The sequence below is a fragment of the Rattus norvegicus genome, chromosome 17 (assembly GCF_036323735.1).
Source record: "Rattus norvegicus strain BN/NHsdMcwi chromosome 17, GRCr8, whole genome shotgun sequence".
NCBI classification, from domain to species: Eukaryota; Metazoa; Chordata; class Mammalia; order Rodentia; family Muridae; genus Rattus; species Rattus norvegicus.
The window spans coordinates 23,937,721-23,959,068 of NC_086035.1; the positions used below are offsets into that span (position 1 = coordinate 23,937,721).

Consider the following 21,348-nt stretch of genomic DNA (forward strand, 5'->3'; position numbering starts at 1 on the left):
ACGGTATATGTTACTTTTCCCAGACTGGCTACTTCCACTTCGCAATCACGTATTTAAAGTTCCTCCATGAGTCTTAGCTCCATAGCTTTTTTTTTATTGTCACTTACTAAAGGACATCTTCATCGAGTCCATATTTGGGCAGAGCAATTGCAATTTCAGGTCCTCTCTGGGACATAAAACAAATCCAAAGCCAGCCTCAACTTTTGGCAAGACTCTACCTCAAACTCAGCTCAAGCAGAGCTGGGAACAGCTCAGTGGTAGAATGCTTGCCGGGCACGCTCAAAGCTCGGAATCCAACACCAGTGCCACAGAATGATGAAAAATGATGTCCTCTTAGCCTTGTTTCTCTTCCTGTACAAGGCCAACATGGACAGGGTGTGTTTTAGCTCACAGGTCTGGAGGTATCAACCAATACCCCAGCAGCCCCACTGCTTTGCAACTCGAGGTAGCACACTGGCCTAACACATCTGAGGCCCAGGGTTGGCAGCTCAGCACCGCCACACAGAATCAAAAGAACAAAATGAAGGGAAATAAAGAAGCAGCACGCATTATTGCTAAGGCTTATCTGGTGCATACAAGGCCCTACTTTTGATCCTCAACACCACACACAATACTCAAGCTGGGAATGGTGACACACCTGTAGTACCAGGCACTTGGGAGGCTGAAGCAGGGGAATTATTTGATCTTAACCATACACAACCAGCCTGGGCAACATGGCATAACCACACCTCAAAATAATCACTTAAACCTGCTTCTCCGAAGAATGCAGCCACCATGCACCACTCAATTGTAAATGGGTTTATTATTTTATTTATGCCATGGACTTGGAACTACATGTAGAAGGTGATGGCTGTGACAAGGAACTAAGGAAGCGTCTCAGATCTAACCAAAGTATTTGTGTAACAGCCCCGGCGAGTACCTGTCCTTTTAATGTACCAGTCAGATCTGGGGTCTCAGATGAGAAAATGAGTTGGGGCTCCATTTCAGAAACATGCAGTCCAGAATACAGTGCCCTGATCAGTTGCACAGAATTCTGGGCATTATAGTTCAAGAATGCTAAGTCTTAGACAGTCGTGTACACCTACAATACCAGCACTTAGGAAAATGAAGAGTTGTGAGTTCAAGGCCACCCTGGGGTACGTAGCAAGATCCTTCCTTAAAAAAAACAAAAACAGAACAAAACACATATATATATGTCACGATAGATCCTATCTATTATAAACATAATACATGTATTCAAAACTTGGATGGGAGGCACATCTCTAATCCCAGCACTGGAAGGTAGGGACAGGGTGGTGAGCAGAGGTAGGCAGTTCAGAATTACAAAGGGAAACTGGGGGTTGGGGATTTAGCTCAGTGGTAGAGCGCTTGCCTAGCAAGCGCAAGGCCCTGGGTTCGGTCCCCAGCTTCGAGAAAAAAAAAAAAAAAAAAAAAGAAGGAAAAAACAAAACAAAACAAAACAAAGGGAAACTGTATTTGAATACGCTAAGGCTGCTTGTAAGACATATAAGCTAAGTTCCTGTTTTTATTACACAGGCCTAGCTTAGAAATTCTCAAAGGGTTTTGTGTGCATGTTTGTTTGTTTTGGTTTCAGTTTTTTTTGAGACACAGTTTCACATAGCATAGGTTAGCTTCAAAGTTACAAAACTGAATATGACCCTGATCCCTGGATCCTCCTCCTACTTCTACATCTAAGATGCTGGGATTACAGCCATGCCCACAACCAATCAACGTCTCAGGCTACATCCCAGACACCTCTGACAAAGGTGACATCAGAGAATTGTTCTTAATAGAAAACTTTATTTTCACCGATAATGTTGCCGTAACATAATTTCATAGCAGACCTGTGCAAAAGATCCCACATCACAAATGTCACCAAGAGATTTCACAACTTCCCGGCAGGACGTGTAGCTCTGGGCCCCCAGTGTTGACACCCAACATTTTACCCCTTTATGTAGTAGTACAGAGAGTCGAGACATCATGACACAAGAACAAGCCGCATGAAGGCAGTGTGAGCTCTGAGGTCAGACACTCGCTGTCTCTGAATGGTCACTATAGTAACCACGTCTTCGCCTCCATGTGCTCAGTGTAGGTCTTTGCTGTTCTTATCTCTTCAGCGTGGTAATGTGGAGGACTGGAGAGTGTCAACTCATCATGAGCCCACGCAGGGCTATGGCTACTATGGATGGGGTGAACTCAACATACTAAGTCCAAGTTTGGCAACCATCAGCAAACTGTTCAAAGGAAAAAAAAGTCATCAGGAAAAGTACACAATGGTGACTTTCTTTTTTAAAGGAACAAAGTGTGCAGGTCCCTCACAACTGTGTGTGAGAAGTGCTAAAATAAAACACCCCCCCCCCCCGCCAGAGGAAGTAGAGAAAAAGCACACCTAGTCTTGACAGTGGCACACGGAACTCCTAGGCCAATGCCAATAACTTAGAAGGCTGAAAAAGGGCAAGAGAGACCCCAGGGGCCACAGTGCTGATTCACACCAGGTCTCCTGCCTCCTGGTTTAGTGGTTGTGACTTTGATCTGTGAAGACTTTTTTGTTTCCAGTGTAAAAGACTTTGATCAATAACAATCACAGCCAAAGACAAGCAGGCGTCCACTTCCCTCAGACAAGTTTATTGTTTTGTTTTGTTTTTTTAAATTCTCCTTCCTCCGGAATGCATTTATCATACTTAAGAACTTGTCGATCTAAGACAGTTTGGTTTAAGTTTTACAATTAAAATTAGAAAATCGATTCAGTAAAAAAAAAAATCCTCTTTAGCAAAACTTTCAATCAAGGACACCCAAGTAGCTAAGAAATAGGGAACCAATGTGGACAGACTCACACAGGCACATACAAGGGCGCGTGACAATGTAATGTAGGGAAGCCTAGGACAGTCCGCAGCACAACCTCAAGATCATTCTATGGTGAATGACTACACATAGGTACTCAATCAACTACAAAGGCTTTTGAAGACTTGCTACTTGCGTCCAACCTAAAAATGGGAGTTGAAGTCTAGGATCACGTGCACAGCAACAAGAACACATTCCTGACTGCAGGAAACCTCTTTGAGCAAAACCCTAAACATTGTCCACACAAAGAGGGATGGAAAAGTACCTGGCTCCCGCGATCAAACCTGCAGGCATAAATTTCCCAGAGTTGTAGAATCTCATCCCCATAATGCCAGCCAAAGTCCCAGACGTAGCTAAGAAAGAGAAAAGTCGACATGATCAGGTTCTATGCACAAGGGACACAGACGTGAAATCCCATCCACCTTTTGAGGCCCAGGATCCACCCTATGAGGGGATGGGGAGAACTAAGCTTCAATGCTGCCCACAATACTCAGGTCTGTGGACAGATACTGGTCAAGTAAGGCCCTTCACACTTCGCTATGGCTGACTCTGACTGTCCCCAGAGCCTGCTTCCAGTGCTTGGTTCTCATGTTAGGGCACTACTGCGGAGTCTGTGGAGTGGACAGATAGCACTAAAGTGTCCTGAAGGCTGCAGCCGGCCCAGGTTTCTAATCTCTCTGTTTCCTGGTCCCCTGTGCTGTGAACAAGCCCTACCATCAGGACAGCTCTTTGAAACTGGGAACAACCGCTCTGCTGGGCAACTGTCATGGTGTCAGTAAGGGAGCTAATCTCCCCAAGCCCAGCAGCCTTCGGGGCCTCATTTTCAACACTCTTCTGTTTCGGTCATAAATGTTTTCACTTTTTCAAAAACACTGTGTGGCTTCTTTACCCCACTGGTAAAGGTAGTACTTGCTGTTCTGACAGAAAAATGCCGACCTTAAGCGTTAAGCTAGAGACCTGACTGGACTCAACATGTCTCCACCCTTCCAGGGTTCCAAGCCTCAAGATGCAAGCCAGCTTCAACAATCGCGCATGAAGTCTAAGTTGTGCTACAATAAATATTACACACACAGCCTTTGAGTCAGGGATATTACGAAAGGGTTAACTAAGGAAGCACATACTTAGTGTCTGCAACGAGAGCAGGAATGTAGGAGCTGACAGAAGGGTGTGCTAGGCTGGGGAGCTTAGTACACGCAAAGGCCCTGACGGGATGGTGCATGTGACAAGGTCATTGGTCATCTGGGCTGAGAATAGACTCTGGCCATGTGAACTAGAGGGGGAAAAAAGGGAGCTTTGTACGGATCCAGGTCCCTGTGAGACTTGGGAAAGCATTCCACAGTCAAGGGGACAAGACTGAAGTGGATCCATGATGTGTTCGAGAAGAAGTGGGGAAAAATACAAGTGGGCTTTACAGAAGCTTCTGAAAGGGAAGGGAAAAGCCAGTGACTGAAAGGGAAGTGCACTCCAAGATCCTTCCTCATCTATACAAGTCAAAGTTGATCACATGCTATCCTGGCTGGTTTTGGGTGTCAACTTGACACAAGCTGGAGTTAATCACAGAGAACGGAGCCTCAGTTGTGGAAATGCCTCCATGAGATCCAGCTGTAAGGCATTTTCTCAATTAGTGATCAAGAGGGGAGGTCCCAGCCCATTGTGGGTGGTGCCGTCCCTGGGCTGGTGGTCCTGGGTTCTACAAGAAAGCAACTGAGCAAACCAGGGGAAGCAAGCCAGTAAGTAACATCCCTCCACGGCCTCTGCATCAGCTCCTGCTTCCTGACCTGCTTGAGTTCCAGTCCTGACTTCCTTTGGTGATGAACAGCAACGTGAAAGTGTAAGCTGAATAAACCCTTTCCTCCCCAACTTGCTTCTTGGTCCTGATGTTTGTGCAGGAATAGAAACCCTGACTAAGACACATGTGAACCTCATGTGTGGAGACCCTACACGGGGATACAGATAAACGATGGGCCTGAGACAGTTCACAGTCAGGAGCCAAAGCCCGGGTAGGGGAGGGAAACGGAAGAGGGGATGGCCTGGAAGCTGCAGGTGTAAGGGACACAATGGTCAGTGGTTGCTGGTTTGCCTGTTTGCTTGTTTCAATCAAGTACTCATGGGATTTCTTGTGGGGAGCAGAATGCTGGGATCAGAGGCAGAAGTGGTGTGTGAGCCGTTCCAGAGCACGATGAGGAAGCCATTCAGAAGAACCGGAAGCCCAGGATATTCTCAGTCCTCCGACAGTCCACAGCTGCCCCCCACCCCCCACCCCACTGCTGGTGTGCAGGACGCACTCTGTGACGCTGTCAGTGACACCTTTTGGGGGGTTAGCTTTGCATGTGTCCTTACACTGTTCATGTAAGAGGCACAGAGGTACCACGCCCCTGGGCAACGGCTAGTACTCGGGCGGAGACCAAGAAAAACATGGCAGAAAACACCATGATTACGATAAGAAGTCATCTTCTTTTGCCCCTTCCTGCATGGGCTACACCCGGGGCACTTTATCTACAGTTCCACAGTCACATTACCTGACTTGCCCCTGAGACTAATGCTTCCCCAGTGCAAGGTCGGTCCGTGTCTTACACAATTAACTGCCTATGAAAGAGATGTCCAAATGGGGAAAAGGTTACGTGAGCTCAGGCCTTGTGAGGCGTGTGAGATTTCTCCTAAGTTTCTAGCAGGCCGTCCTCAGTATGGAACTCCAATAGTGAGCACACGCTGTCTTGCCCAGTTTAAAACAGATCTCACTGGGAAGATGGAATCCATGCTGTATGAAGCTCTTCTGTATTCAGTATACAAAACCGAAACAACCCAGGGTTCTCCATGATGGAACCCACCCTCTGCTTGGCAGAAGCGGCTGAAAAGCAAAAAGAACCTACCACACACAACCACCAGAGTCTCACGGCCACGAAGAACACAGCAGCGGAGCCTGAGGCAAACCTACCTAGGAAAACCCACACGTTCCTGGGGTCCTGAGACAGCTGGTAGGCACCCAGGCCTGCCAGGCCCCCAAAGAAGAGTCCAGCAGCCAGGGACGGCACACTACCTGGGGGGAAGCAAATAGGCATACATCTGTGTTGTGATGTCAGACATTACATAAAGAACACACAAGACTCTCCCTCCCCTGCAGGGAGAGGTTGTCCTCAAGAAGCTTCTAGCTAGAGTTCCCAGCATGGGGGACCACAGAAGTCAGGGTCTAATCCCCCCAGCCCTCCCTCCTCTAGGAGGTGTGACTCAGCACGGTGCTTGTCTGACTCGTATGAGGTCCTGGCTGGAGCCTGTGTTAAACAGAGGAGAGACAAGAGGTCTCCCGCTTGAGGAGCTGAAAGGCAGCACGGTGTATGGCGACGCTCGATAACAACCCCCCACTACCACCCCTGCCTATCTGTACGTAAAGAGGAGAAGGTGCCTGGCTCAGATCAGTCAGATAATCAGAGGCCGGTGCAGGAAGAACCAGAAGCTTGACAATGCAGGACAAACTCAAGGCCTAAAGCAAACCTGAGTCAAGCAGTCATAGGCTTCAAGGACTCTGGGGACCCACACTTCCCTGGACTAAGCTGACCATTAAGAGGAAAGGCTTACCTGCTTTTGCATAGCCAATAATCCCACCAGTAGCCACCAGGGCCGCATAGCCGAAACCATAATAATGTAAAGGAACCCTGAAATGACAAAAGGGAGAAGACGGTGACAGCCAAGTTTAAAATATAACCTGCAAAAATCATTGGATGGGGCCAGCCTTGGGAATGGTGTGCCCTTCCCCCGCCCCCAAAGCTGGCAACCTGAGTTTGATTTCATTACAAGGGATCCATGTAATAATAGAAGAAGATCAACTCCCACAAACTGTCCTCTGACCCGGACAAACGCAACATGGCACAAACGCATCCACACAAATAAATAAATGTAACTGCTTAAATCATTGGCCGGGACAGAGAGGTTGTCATTTCCAGGGTACAATCAGAAATAAAGAGAGTCGAGGTGGCAGGCTTGGTGAGAGAACTAGCCAGCGGCAGAACTCGATTCAAGTCCGGGTCCCAGGCTGCTAGTTCAAGGATCATGCCACAACCCACGCTGCCCCCTGAGCAGTGCCAAGCTAAAGGCTCATTTCACATGTCTGGTTTTAGAAGCTCCAAGTGATTCTATTCCGAGTCATAGGGCACTTACAGTGGGCCACTGTCCTTCTGCATTGTTCAGTCACTTTGGAGACCACACCAGGCCTGCACCTGTGGAGGAGAGGTCGGAGCAGTTAAGAACACACAGGCCTCTAGCAGTCAGGAAGAAATGAGTTCAAGGTACAAGCACTGGGTGCGGATGCAACTGGCCCTTGAACACACAGCCACTGCTCGCCCTAGCTCTGCTGCCCATTGAAGGTAACCCGGTAGCAGGCAAAACACTTCCGTGTATACTAAGCGCTGGAGAGACACCAAACATTTTTATTACAACCTCCGCTCTAGCACAGGTCCACGGAGGAGAGCAGGAGTCACTGACAAGCTCTGGACTGGTACCAGGCTGACTGTCTCATCAACTAATGGATCGCTAAATCAGAAAACAAATGGTCTATGTCTCTACTCTTTTTAGCGTCTCCAGGGATCACGGTAAACGCTACTTTCTCTGAAACGTCCTCAATACTCATCAGTTTGCAAACTTTTAGAAACTCTTGGATCCAACCCTCAGCTCCTGTTAGACTGGACTAAGGGACCAAAAAAAAAAAAAAAAAAAAAAAAAAAAAAAGCACGGGAACCCGAGTTGCAACTGCATTGGACGCGCTACGTCCCTACAAAGTGACCCCTGCTCTCTTACGGTTTCCGTGGCGTGGAAGAAGCGCACGCGCGTTTAGGTTTCCACTCCCGGAACCGCAGTTACAGGACGTTTTAGAGAGGCGGGCAGTCCGCTAGCTCAGCAGAGAGTGCACGGGAGAGCCCCGCGCGCCTGCGCGTACGGAACAATTCCAGGGTGGTAAAATCCGCAAAGTAAGAACACACCCAACACCGGAGCTGGAGCCCGGAGGCCTGCGCTGGAGGACGACGGCGGGAGCACAGGAACAGAGGTCAGGAGCCGGGTGTGTAGACGTCACGGCGCACGCTGCGTCCTAGCAGGAGGGGCGGAGCTTAGACGGATGGGCGGGACCTGAGGGGATTGGCTGAGCATCACCTTGGGCGGGGCTTTAGTTAAGTGGGATGGGCTTGGCGCTCTGCAAGAAGAGGGGGAGTAGCTTGGTTCCGGGTTGGGAAAGGTGTGGTTGAGGGGTCTGCACTCTGCTGATGAACCAGTTTGATACAAGGAAAATGGGATAAATAAGAGCCATCAGGAGAGAGTGCCAGGCTGGTAGAAGAGGCATATCAACCACAAATCAGAGCAACTCAAGAGTTTATGTACTGCCGTGTGCGAGTGGAGACATTTAAACAGAGAGCCAATCTATTTTTAAGAAATTTTGCCCTGGGAGAGCCTAAGCATCTACTCCTCAGGTCTTATTACAAACTAGAGTTCACCTGAGGAACCAATGAGTTTATTAAAGTTCCTTACCCAGCACGGCTGAGAGGTTTCAGCCCCTAAAACCATCCCACTGGAAGACCCCTCGTGAATGATGGCTTCCTTATGGTTGTGTAGACTCAGTCCTAACCCTCTCCACATATAAACTCTAGCCCTTCCTCAAGTCACATGTAATTAGGGCAGAATACATGAAACTGAATGGGAGGCGTAGCTGGATATAGGTGAAGGGGTCCCACGACCCTCTCCACTCCTTTTATAAATGAAGGTAAGCAGTCAAGCCCACGTGGGATTTTGGCAAGCAGGTACAGCTGACCTCATGAAGATGGTGCCAACCTGGAGCAGACAGCAGTGCAGGACAGAATCACACACTTCATCAGAGATGTGCTTACCTACTGGCCCTTGGAGCACTGTGGGTCTTGCTGCAGTGGATACTCAGTCAAGGACCTAATACGGAGCTTGTGATGCCCCTAGTAATGAATTGTGAATGTCGACTCCTGTATATCATACTTAAGTGTCTCACATAAATTTGGTGTCTGTGAATCTTGGACTATTTAACACTTTTCCTATTTACTTTGTTTTCCCTAAGATGGGGGTCTGTATTGCCCAGGTTGACCTGGAATTCCTGGGCTCAAGTGATCCTCTCCTGAACCTCCCCGAGTTACTGAGGCTCCAGGCTCATGCCATCTGGGTTACTACTATCCCAGCCTCATACACTTCCCCTACCTGTGCACTTCTTGGGAGACCATTCTTTGCCACTATGGATATAGCAGTGGCTGACTGCACCAAGATTCCCAGATGTCTGGAACAAAAGGATCCCCTAAGTAAACTAGGACTAGGTAGAAGATAGAACACTTCTCTAGGCACTAGGGAAAGGTCAAGGCTCCAAGTTGCAAGCAAATCACAGAATTGTTATAAGCTTGGACGAGCTGGAGATCCCAGCTAACTGTATTATTGAAGCCAGCCCATGGTTGTTTTTAGCTTTTCTCTTTAGACAAGATCTCAGTCTCAAACACCCTGGATTCCGGGACCCCTTCTACCTCATGAATACCAGGGTTACAAGGATGCGCACATACGCAATTGAAACATTGTTTACATACAACTCCTTCCAAAGCCAAGTTATCTTTTATAAGAAAACCAAACTCTTGTCACAGATTACTTTGTGAGTGGGGACAGGAGAGGGAGCACATGTTGTGGTACAAATGTGGAGGTCAGAAGACAAGTTGTGGGGAGACTGTTTTATCCTTCCACAACTGTGGGCTTCAGAAGCTGAACTCAGGCCTTTGGGCTCAGTGGTAAGTACACTCAACATCCACCAAGCCATCTTACCGGCCCATAGACTTAATCTTTTGACTTCTCCCTCCATGCCCTTGGGGCTTCCATTCCTTTAACATCTCGAGACATTCAGGCAATTGACATCCATTGAAGGTGTCATTTATATGTTTGTAGCTCTATCCTGGAGCTCGCTCTGTAGACTAAGCTGGCTTTGAACTCAGAGATCTACCTGTCTCCTGCCTAAGTGCTTCTTTAAAAGTGTGTACCGCCACTTGACAAAATACACTCTATGACGACAGTGTTTGATGCCACAGGTCGTAGTCATTAAGTACCTGCAGTGTGCTAGGCTTGTTCTGAGACCATCACACACACTGACACATCTCAGTCCCACACCAATCGGAACAGAGGGTTATAGTGAAACTGAGCCAACATGGCAACAAGTGAGGTGAGATTAAGACTCATGAGAAGGTTACGAGAAGTGTTGTTTTCTTGCCCTTAAATTTGCTTGTTACCCACTACTTAGAAGGAGATTGTCTGAAAAATCCCTTTCATCTACTTCTGGTAAAGACTTTCTAACAGGTGCTGGTGGCTTTCTAAAGGGAAAGCTGACGTGCAAGGCTCTGGGTTTGATCCGAAGTATCACCAAATAAATATATTTAAACTGTATTATTTTAAATACAGTATTTTCAGATCTTTACTTGCTCTGCACAGTAAAAAGTATACAACCACTATATACTACAATATATAATAAAATGCCATCTGCCAAAATAATTTTATCACTTAACAAAACAGAGCACCACCTAAAAGTGGTTTTTTTTTTAAGCTGAACATTTTCTCCAGAAGGAGAAAGTTTTTTGTTTGTTTGTTTGTTTCTCACATGGGAAAGTTAAGTATAATATTTAAAAAGGAGAATTCTGTCAAAAAGACACTGTGTTGGGGAGGAGAGTCTGGGATTGCCATGTGAATCACATTTTCTTTTTTCTCTTCTTTTCTGACACGTTTGCCATTTTCCTCTTCTTGGCTGGCGCTGGGCTATTTCTTTTAGTTGGCTGCTGGCTGCCACCAGTGTGGTCAGATTTCTCTGCATTAGGTGCTGACGCTTCTTCCTGAATTTTGTCAGCAGACTCCTTTTCGATCGTCTTAGGTTGGTCTAAAACACATGAGACGATGCATTAAGGACTGTTTCTCCCTGTTAAGTGAAGTTATTTGGACTCTTCAACAACCCCTGAGGAAGAGACTGCTCAGTCTCTTAACTTACCAGGGCAGGGCTCTGTTGCTGGAGGGAGGCGCGCCTTCTCATCTGTCCCTCGGTCTAACCACACGCCAAGACACGTCAGCCTGGCACCAGTGTTGGTCTCACAGAGCAGAGATGGGGGAGCTTTCTGAGACAGAAGGGGAAGAAACCTTATACTTAACGCAGAGCAGTTGCTTCTCTTTCCATAACCAAACAATCTAAACTGAGTTTTGAGTACACCATTACATACCACAAGAGAGCGTTTAGTCAGGGTCAGGATGAGAGCACCACACTAGGCTTACAGACCCACCCTAAGTACAGTGTATACCAGTCTGTGTGAACTGATGAAGTGACCTGACAATGCGTCTCATAACACAGCCCTTCCGTCAGGTAAGGCAAGCCCGTGTCTTCCTGAGCAGGACACAGTGGCACTCAGAGGAGCTGACAACCATGCTTTATCGTTGCTCTGACCAGGCCACTCACAATTTCTTCAAAGGATCCAGAAGTTGTAAAATTCTTAGGACACAAATTATGTCGTCCATAGACATTCAACAGACTACATCCACAGAGTTGAGACAAAATCATTCCGAACTGAGACTACAAGGCGCGTAAAGGAGTCTGGTTATCTGGTCACCACTCTGGTAGCTCCATAATCAACCCAGACTTTCGAATTGACTTTGGTAATGGCAATCTTTTTCACTAGTATTTATCTTTAAGATAAAGATGACCCCAATCACAAAAACAGCAGGCCAGGTTTTCACGATCAGGTCTAAGACCCGCTCTTAATTCGCTCACAGCCTCAGGCAGTTCTGCAGTAACCCCAGCTTTACAACTCTAATACAGGTTATGACAGGAAGAGACTTAAAAGTTTAAGGATCTATGTTTTTTGAATCTTAAACAAACACTCTGCTAACTTAAAGTAATGCCTTACCATTATATCACAGTGTAATAAGACAACAGTCAAGCCTGCACTGTAGTTAACACTGACCTTATCCTGCGTAAGTGTCCACATTTTGATGAAGCCATCATTTGATGCTGTGACAAGAACATGATGGTCTGGGATTTCAAAACTGACCATGTCTTTTACCCTAGGGAGAAACATCAATGCTGGAGATCATTTCTTCTAGAGGGCATAATATCATAAACACACCCTCTTGCTTTACCAAAGTTTCAAGTGTTTCCAAATCATTCAGTGAACAGCAGCCTAAGATCTAACAAATGCTGCATATTCCCATTGAGTTATTTTCAGGCTGAATTGTGAGGAAAAACTGTCCATATCTAAAGAGAAGTGACAACCACAAACGCTCAGGAAATCCAGGAGTCCAGGAAATAAGGATATGCAGGATGAAGCCTGGAACTAAGCAACTGCACGTCCAGACAGGAGAGAAGCTGACTACAGGCTCATGAAGAGGAGAGAAGAATGGGTTTCTCCAACTCCAGGGCAAGCACCACTTCTAGTCTATGCTGCCTTTTAGTTTCTGGATGGCCTAACACACCACTCGCCTTCCATTTCTACTGGACAAATGTTTCAAATGGAAGTGAAACATGCTATTTCCAGGTCTAAAAACCCTTAAAACTGTAAATTTACTACAGAGTAGCACTGATGGAACTGGCACAATGGCTCCCTGACTTCAATCTCTAAAACACTATTGAATGCAAAAGGAAAGACGCAGCCCATAGCACTTGTCTTCTGTCCTACACACACACACTGTAGGGTGCCCCCAGACACTATCACAGACGCACAGCACGTGATCACAACAGAAGAATTAAAACCACAGAGTGGGGATACAAATGGACACAGACCAGTGCTGAGGTGACATGGTGGCTCTATGGCCTGTCAGCCTTTCAAATTTTCTCTAAGTAAACAAAGTAAACAGGCCCGGAATGAAGCTCACTTAACAAAGCCATTCGGCCACTTCCTTACTACAGTGTGTCCAGGGAACACAGGCCCCCGACTGCTTAGATCATCACTGAACAAGCAGGGAAGGAGCACTGTCAGGAACACATTGACACCGGTTTCCTAAAACAAGCTTGCTCTCTAATCTGGGGATGCACTGCCTGTGCACTCGCTGAAGGACTGGATGTTTACACAGACACGGGTTTCTCAAAACAACCATTCCCAGAAAGCCAGAACTGAGACATAGCTGATGGGCCACACTGGTGTAAAATGTTACATGCTATTACCCTTCTCAAAATTATACTAAAGAAAAGAAAGGCACATTCCGTGTCGTTTGCTGTCCAGGTTTGGGAGAGCTCCCTTAAGTGTGGAATGAGGAAAACTGCAGGGGAAAGGGGAAATGGGCAAAGGAATTTTAAAAAGGACAAGAGCGGTCAGAAACAAAGCTCAACATTGCTTAGCTTTTGCTTAGCTCAAAAGGACTTGCTACACCAACCCTCTCGCATTACGAAATTCAGGGAGATGACAGTTCCATCATCTCCTTAGATGCCAGCAATCATGTGCATGTCATATCTGTTAACCCTTCTTTCTCATAACACACACACGCGCGCACACACAGACACACACACGGAGATTTATGAAAGTATTGACTGTTAACATTCAGTAAGAATACATACACACAGACTGCTTCAAAAAAAGAAAAAAGAATACCTGTTTTCATGAGCTTTAAATTCACAGAGGCACACTAGGGTATCACAGTCAAAAAACCTTACAACTTCTTCATCTCCAGCCACTGCAAGGACAGAGTCCTAGGGGGAAAAAAAAAAAATGCCCAGAATGTCCTCAGGAATTCTCACACCTCAAAACTGCCAGCCCTGCTTTCCGGAACTCACTGAGAGAAACGTAATGGCAGAGATCCTCTTTCCATTTGTGAGGGTGCCGCTCACAGACGCCGTGTCCAGATGATAGACATCCACTTTATTCATCACAACAACTACGTACTTCTCTCCGTTTGGGGACCACTCCACTATGTGAGCATCTGTAAGGCAAAAATGTTTTTATCTTCAGCTGGAGAGATGGCTCCGCTCTTCTGGGGAACCTGGCTTGGTGCCCAGCACCCACACGGTGGTTCACAACCATCTGTAATTCAAGTTCCGGGGGATGTGATGTCATCTTTTGGTATCCAAGGTTCCAAGGACCCAAGTAGTACACAAACATACATGTGGGCAAAACACCCATTCACATAAAATAATAAATATATAAAAATGTGTCTGCATACATTCATAGTTATTGTAAAACGTACACATAAAATAACAAATATATAAAAATGTATCTGCATACATTCATAGTTATTGTAAAAAGTGCAAAATACTCACTTTGCTTTATATTTTTTATGAAAGCTGATCTTCCCTCTACAAGATTCCACGTTCTGCAAAACAGAAGGCTTGTGTACAGCATGATCATTATGTCACTAAGTAGGACAAAACAAGCACAACAGGCCTCCACACAGGACAATCTCACAATTTACTCTGTAGACATTTGTCTGTATTTTCCTTCCAGCATGATTAAAGCTCAGCCCTAAGCATTTTATCTCCTAAGCATTTCCCTTCAGGGTCCCTCTCCTCCTCAACTTGCTGTGTAGACCAGGCTGGCCTCAGATTCAGAGACCAGACTGCCTTTGGCCCCTGAACGCTGGGGTTAAATATGTGTACCACCTTGCCTGGCCAATACAGACTGTTTCTACATCATCTTTATGAAATAGTTCACTGACTCTCTATTTTGCCCTTGTTATTACAGTAACTTAAATGGCTGAAAATTTCGGAACAACACGGACACAGTATCTTGTTATTACCAAGTAAAAAATATATTAGTAAAGACGCCCTTGGGCATTTATAACTTACCTTAATGTCTTATCAGTACCAACAGACAGAGCCAACTTGCCAGACGGGTGGATAGAAAGGAAAGTCACATGTCCCCTAAAAGGAAACCGACAGTCAGGCCTCAGCTTGAGTGGCCTTGCAAGACTGCCCACAGGAGCACGTGGCCTCACCTGTGAGCTTTAATGGACTTCAGGCACTCCCATTTCTTTGCATCCCAGACACAGATGAGCCCATCTTCTGCTCCACTGATTAAGTGCCGGCTGCCATAGAATTTCAGGCAAGTTACTGTGCCTGTGAAAAAGCAAGAGAAGCAAAATTAATCCATTTCTGACTGGAAGCTCGGGAAGATGACTGCAGTTTGGAAGTGGCTCTGAGAAGAACACACAGACCCATGTTCAATCCGTAGTACCACGAAAACACAACCAACACCTTAGTACTACAGAATCATACCTTAAAGGTTTAGGTAAAGAATTCAAGTTTTTCATATTAAAACCAACAGTTTTCATTTGCTTTGGTGGCTCTGGGAGACTAAACTCAAGAGCCTCTGTACATACTAAGCAGGGTATAATACCAGTGTAAGGCAGCAGCTTTAGGCTGGCAGAGCTGGCGCATACCTTTAATCCCATGACAGGCAGATCTCTGAGACGAGTCCAACCTGGTCTACAGGGCAAGTTCCAGAAAGCCAGGGCTTTACAGAGAACCCTGTTTCAAAAATACAAAGTCAAAAAGAGAATGCAGCTTTAAGTGTATGCAGATGTTTCAGCACGCTGAGCCATGACTCCTACTTTCTAAGTTTGAGCCACCTATCCAATCACGACTAATGGCCAGTTGTGGTTTATGTCTGCACTCTTCTCATTTACTGCCGTCAGAAGTTAGTAACGATGCTATAAAATGTTACTGGTCCAGCTCTGTGGCTAACAAACCTTCCTTAATCGTTTCAATCACTTCAGAACCTTCACTTCCCAACACCAACTGAAGCCTTGTTCTCCCAAACCTTCCTCTCCCCAATCAAATACTAAAAGACCAAGGAGGGGTGGTGATGGAAAACATTACAAACTTCTGGCCACAAAGCTGTTCAAAGCCCACCTTCACCTTTGCAATGTCATTGAAGTCTGTAGGAACTGTACAGCAGTCACAGTTCACTCTCCAAGGACACACTGCTCCTGCAGAGCTGAGTGACCATAACATGGGCCATGCACAAGGCCCACAAGGCCTCAACACTGACGATTTGGTCCTCTGCAGAATGTAACTGAAAAGACCTGGCCACTATTTCCATCTCTTCACCTCCTGTCATCCTCTAGTAACTCTACCTCCTCATGCCTGCTCCTTCTATCCAGGACTCCCACCTACCCCAAGACAAGAACTTACCTATTACTATTTGAAAAGAACGGGACTTATACAAGGCAGGGAGGAGAGCAGGGTCCCTACTGCACGCATCCGTCTAAGTCCCTTCTGACTGCTGAATGTATAACCCTGCATGGAGAGGTTACTCAGAGCCCAGCTTCGGCTGGAGAGCGAAGCACTTGGCAAAGATGCTCTGCAACTCTGCTAGAAGCAAGTGTCTATCATTCCAGTTTAAATCCTAGAAACCAATAGTCGGTGCATAACCTTAAAACATTAAAAGGGAAGAAAGGGGCTTATTTTAATATGCCTTTCTTAATCGGAGAAGCTCTGGCGAAGCTCCTCAAGCTAAAAACAAATTAAATGAATGCTGAGCTCTCCTCTGCCTTTACCTTCACCTGTTACATGGAAAATGCGACTAAATAAAAACCAGTTACTCTCCTCACCCCTGCATGTGCCTCTATGTTGGGCAACCTTGCACAGGCAGTGTGCAGTGCCTCCTCCCTGGCCCTCTGCTCCTCTGTTCTTCACTCCGGCACACCTCAGGTCCTCTGTGGTAAGCATGCTGCAGGTGCACTGAGACTACAGAAAAGCCTGCCTACCTCCCTGCCTGATAGGACAGGAAAGTGACCTAAGGATAAGGACCAACTTTTCCCTTCATTTGTGTGGTAGTTTCAGCAACAATGGCACCCACAGTTCATAGGGAAAGGCACAATTAGGAGGTGTGGCTTTGCTGGCGTATGTGTGGCCCTGTTAAAAGAAGTGTGGCACTGGGGTGGGCTCTGAGGTTTCAAGTGCTCAAGGCAGACCCAGTGTCACTTGCTCTTCCTGCTGCCTGTCAAATCTGGAAACCCCCAGCAACCTTTGCAACACCGTATGTGTCAGCATGCCACCATGCTTCCAGCCATGACAAGAACAGATTGAACCTCTGAACCATAAGCCATTCCTAATTAAATGTTTTCCTTTGTAAGAATTACTGTGATCATGGTATCTCTTCACAGCAATAGAAACCCTACATGAGACATGAGACAACTTCTTCTCCCATCACACACTCTGGACACGGTAGAGACATTCACCAATCAGTCCCAGATAGAACTGAATTCAACTATAAAGTGGTAATACCCCCACGTATCCTAAAGGCTATAACTTTGGGGTGGTTTAAACAGGAATACCTCATCCCCCTAGTTCATACATTGGCATGCTTAGTCAACAGGGAGCAGAAGTGTTTGACAAGAATGGTGAAGATTAGGAGGCATGTCCCTGGGAGTGGGCTTTGAAAGGCCCCACATCTCTGCTGCCTGCAGTTCAGCTCAGCTACAGCTCCATTGTAGAGGGTGAAAAGTCCCCGTGCGAACACACAGCTTCTTTCCAAAGGAAGGCCTGTGGCTGCTCTCCTGGAATGCTGGGGGAAGTGTAGTTCACAACCTGGTAATGCTTTGCTACTTGTTGATCCAGGCTCTGCTGTATCCCCATACAATCAAGTTTGTTTATGCCAGACTTGCCCCTCCTCCCTAAAACCTGAGCCTACTTCTAAGGCCAAAAAGTCATCCTTGTCAGAGATATCACTTGTGCTTCCAACAGCCTGAGAGACCTCTATGCTGTCTTAGAGTGAGGCCAGTGCTGGCGCCCACAGGGTGTGTTTACCTCAGTCATTCTCCATAGGCCCTACACTTGAGCACTGATTCGAAGTCAACAGAACCATCTTATGAAGAAGCCATCTTGACTTTGTAAAGATCTCCAACGTAAACATGTCTTAAGCTTTGTTGTACACATGGGACAGAGTTAACTGGATTTTTTTTCTGTTTTTAAGATTTATTTATTTTATGTGAATATCTTGTAGCTGTCTTCAAACACACCAGAAGAGGGCATCTGATCCCATAACAGATGACTGTGAGCCAACACGTGGTTGCTGGGAATTGAACTCAGGACCTCTGGAAGAGCAGTCAGTGCTCTTAACCGCTGAGCCATCTCTCCAGCCCCGGAATTAACTAGTAACCAAAGACTTTTTTCAAAACTTCGGTATGCTTAAATATGGCTAAAAAAATGAACTGGTGCCAGACTCTCAAAGTTTGGCCCAGCACCAGTTGCCTAAATCATGTGGAACTGTGTTTCATTATTTCTCTCTCTCTCTCTCTCTCTCTCTCTCTCTCTCTCTCTCTCTCTCACACACACACACACACACACACACACACACACACACACACACACACACACAGACGCCTGGATCATGGTGCGTCTTCGCTGCGGCAGGACACTCGGACAGACTTACCACTGTGATGCACCAGAGCCCCATGCTCTACCTTCTTTTTCATGTCATAAATGTGAATGGTCTCATCTTTGCTGCCAGTGACCACATAGCGATTGTTGGCTGCCACCGCTGACAGGGAGGCAGTGTGCGCATGGTGAGTGAAGTCAGCCACAGGAGTCCATGTCTGAGAAAGAAACACGTAATCAACAGCACAGTCACAACACAGTTCTCTGAAAATATAGTTCCACAATCTGAGAAGCAAGCAGCGGATCCTGCGAGTGGAGAAAAACTATGTAATAATACACAAATTAAAGGACAAAAAAGGACCCAAGAGCTGAATAAGGAGTGTAAGGAGAGATGAACTCAGGAACATGCTTCCAGATCCCAGTAACGTAGATCCCATAGACGTCCATGTCAGTAATTTATTCAAATGTTCAATTTTTATGTAGATTAATTCCAATAACTGCCCACTTTCTCTATGTCTATGTAACTATTCTATTATATATGCTCGATACCACTATGGGTAGTAGAAAAAACAATAAACAGAGAAGTCTGTGTTCAAATAATACTTTCACTTTAAGAAAAGAGATAGAAAACACGTTAATGTGAAGATACAGAGATAACCATGATAAGCCCTTAAGGAAAACAACAGGATTATATATATATAGTGTGTGTGTGTGTGTAGAAGAACTACCACGAGCCCTAGAGAACTGCTAGTAATTTGTCTTGGGGACCAGATGCTTGTTACTATATACTTCTGGTCTGAGAACCATGACTGGATGAGTGCAAAGAACAGAAGAAGGCACACACAAATGCAGTGCTCTTCAAATTAAAGGAGCTCCATGGGAAAATTTATTAGCCAAACAAACCAGGGAAGGAAAAAAAAAAAAACCCCACCCAAAAAGCAAAACCAGCAAAGTTCTTTACATATGCTTAAAGTCAGTCACTACATATCATGTCCTAAAGAACTACAGAGCAGGTAGTCCATTCATTCCTCAGGAACAGCAGGCTTCCTTTTGTCCCCCCATGTGCCCTCTCCAGGGTCTCATATTGTAGCTATGGCTGTCCTCCCAAGTGCTAGGATTAAAGACAGGTACCACGACAGCTGGCTTAAATTTAAACTCTGAATCCTCCAGCCTCAGCCTCCTGATTACAGACATGAGCCACCTGACTCAATCATGGTACAGCTTTATATCAAGACATCATGTGTTTGTTCAAATTACATAAATAATATTGGTTATCTTGGTTACTGGCTAGGTTTAGAAGCAGCACCCCGAATTGTTAACAACATAAGCCTGGGAAACATCTGGAGGACCTTGACATGTTGTATTCATAAACCATGGGCTTTGAGTGTCTCTTGCCCTATAAACCTCCCAACTGTTCATCTATAAGATGAGAATGGCTGTATCAGTCTCAGGGTTGCTGTACTTCTGGAATGAGTATACTTAACAAGAACAAGAACAACAACAAGAAACCCACAACACACACTAAAGAATTCTCAGGGTTGGGGATTTAGCTCAGTGGTAGAGCGCTTGCCTAGGAAGCGCAAGGCCCTGGATTCGGTCCCCAGCTCAACAACAACAACAACAAAAAAAAAAGAATTCTCAACAAAAGATTTGTAGGTGATAAGTACAACTGTTCAAGAAATAATCATTAGAGTATTAAGGGATCACATTTGTTTTTTCTTTTTTGCTTGTTTGGGTATTTTTTGTTTTTTGAGTTGTTTTGTTTTGTTTTGTTTTTGAGACAGAATTTCCCTGTGTAAACCATCCTTGCCTGGAGATCCCCCTGCCTCTGCCGGGTTTAAGTGCTGGGATTAAGGGTGGGGCCCTGCTAGGTGACACTTCTAATCCTGTTTTCTATTTGACTATTATGTTGGCAATTTACTGTATCTTATTTTCATACCTGACAAAAATACATTTCTTACTGTGCTACATTTTACCTCCCTGTATTTCTTTTGCTCGCCATTCCTTCGACCAAGAAGGCTACAAGAGCAGGATCCACAGCTCTGGCACATTTCCCCCTGCCCACAGTAAATAGTAAGTCTGCATCACTTTCTTCCTCCCAATCCAGTTGGAATACTTCTTTTATATGTAACTTTTATTTTATGTAATTGGTGTTTTGACTGTATAGATGTCTGTATGAGGGTATCAGATCCGTTGGTTACAGTTGTGAGCTGCCACTGTAGGTGACTGGAAATTAAACCAGATCTGGAAGAACAGCCAGCGCTTAAACCGCTGAGCCATCTCACCAGCTCTATTGAAGTTTGTTAACCAGGATTGAAACTCAGTGAAAGGTAAAGGTATTTTTACATTAGAACTTGAAGAACTATAGTAATTGTCAGTTTAAATGCACACCTTATTTTTCATGTATGTTATAAAATTGCCAGTTTTTCATGCCTTGAGAATACTTTAAGTTTTTTTCTTTTTAATTACCATATAACTGTATATATTTATGGAGCACAATGGGATTTCAATGCACACATAGATCAGGTATGAAAAAGACAACCTATGCCCTCAACGATGAACTATGTCTTTGAGTTCAAAATACTCTCCAGTAACTACTTTAAAATATACGATTAATTGCTGTCGACTATAGTTACCTTTCAAGGCAAAAACACAAAACACCCCAAAACAGTCCTCCCACCAAACTTCATTTCTGTAAGTTGGCCCCAACCTCCTCTGTCAACCATTCATCTACTCCCCCCATCGACATGAACATTTTTCGTTTCCTTCTGTGGACATTTTATCTACTTTAACAAGTGAATATTATCTCATTCTGAAAAGCCTCTACTCTATAAAGAGCAGGATCCTTCTACCCAAGCTCTGAGCTCACTATCCTTCTGTCTCAGCCTCTCCAGAGCTAGGATTATCTGCATAAACCTGTCCGTTTTCCAACAAGTCCTCCACGGGGACCCAGCAATAAACGACAGACGCCACGGTTCTGGCGGGGAGGAATCAGCCCGCCGGTCCCCCGCAGCCCCGGACTCGCGGTGCCTCACCTCCCGGTGGCCACTCTTCGCGGGCCCGCGGTGCACTGTAAACCCAAAGAGGACCTGCTCGTAGCTGCCAGCGACCAGCTCCATTCAGCAGCACACGTGCCTTGCCGGAGAAGCCGGCGTGGGAACCCAATGGAAGCGGAGGACCGCCTTTCGGAA

At 45.7% G+C, this 21,348-nt stretch overlaps 2 protein-coding genes and 1 long non-coding RNA gene across 6 annotated transcripts; 1 reads left to right on the forward strand and 2 right to left on the reverse strand.

Moving 5' to 3' along the window:
* Positions 1-1,780: 1,780 nt before the first annotated feature.
* On the reverse strand, positions 1,781-7,902 carry Tmem14c (transmembrane protein 14C). Of its 4 annotated transcripts, none has more exons than NM_001135169.2 (6): positions 7,812-7,902; positions 6,994-7,052; positions 6,415-6,491; positions 5,777-5,878; positions 3,107-3,194; positions 1,781-2,234 (listed from the first exon to the last, which is right to left on the reverse strand). In NM_001135169.2, the coding sequence occupies exons 2-6, from the start codon at positions 7,014-7,016 to the stop codon at positions 2,180-2,182; spliced, it is 345 nt and encodes a 114-aa protein (NP_001128641.1). In that variant the 5' UTR covers positions 7,017-7,052; positions 7,812-7,902; the 3' UTR covers positions 1,781-2,179. The 4 variants fall into 4 exon arrangements, with proteins under 4 accessions (NP_001128641.1, XP_006253839.1, XP_038951247.1 ...); XM_006253777.5 differs by lacking the exon at positions 7,812-7,902 and adding an exon at positions 7,630-7,767; XM_039095319.2 differs by lacking the exon at positions 7,812-7,902 and adding an exon at positions 7,273-7,409.
* LOC134482840 (uncharacterized) lies at positions 7,738-18,161 on the forward strand. Its single transcript, XR_010059450.1, has 2 exons — positions 7,738-7,876; positions 11,918-18,161. It is a non-coding gene; the product is annotated as an uncharacterized LOC134482840 (long non-coding RNA).
* Positions 10,258-21,335, reverse strand: Pak1ip1 (PAK1 interacting protein 1). The gene is made up of 10 exons (NM_001037356.1): positions 21,193-21,335; positions 18,213-18,375; positions 14,773-14,893; positions 14,624-14,698; positions 14,099-14,151; positions 13,616-13,761; positions 13,434-13,531; positions 11,814-11,913; positions 10,850-10,973; positions 10,258-10,741 (listed from the first exon to the last, which is right to left on the reverse strand). Exons 1-10 carry the CDS (start codon positions 21,274-21,276, stop codon positions 10,557-10,559), a joined length of 1,149 nt encoding a protein of 382 aa, NP_001032433.1. The 5' UTR covers positions 21,277-21,335; the 3' UTR covers positions 10,258-10,556.
* Between the last annotated feature and the right edge of the window lie 13 nt (positions 21,336-21,348).

Coding starts and splice junctions, on each gene's coding strand:
- Tmem14c (NM_001135169.2), bottom strand. CDS start 7,016: ATGCAGAAGGACAGTGGCCCACT. Junction 3,195..5,776: donor GAACGTGTGGGTTTTCCTAG/GTAGGTTTGCCT, acceptor TCTCTTTCTTAG/CTACGTCTGGGACTTTGGCT. Junction 2,235..3,106: donor GGTTTGATCGCGGGAGCCAG/GTACTTTTCCAT, acceptor TCCTTTGAACAG/TTTGCTGATGGTTGCCAAAC.
- Pak1ip1 (NM_001037356.1), bottom strand. CDS start 21,276: ATGGAGCTGGTCGCTGGCAGCTACGAGCAGGTCCTCTTTGGGTTTACA. Junction 14,152..14,623: donor GGTACTGATAAGACATTAAG/GTAAGTTATAAA, acceptor TCTGTTTTGCAG/AACGTGGAATCTTGTAGAGG. Junction 13,532..13,615: donor CTGCCATTACGTTTCTCTCA/GTGAGTTCCGGA, acceptor TTTTCCCCCTAG/GACTCTGTCCTTGCAGTGGC.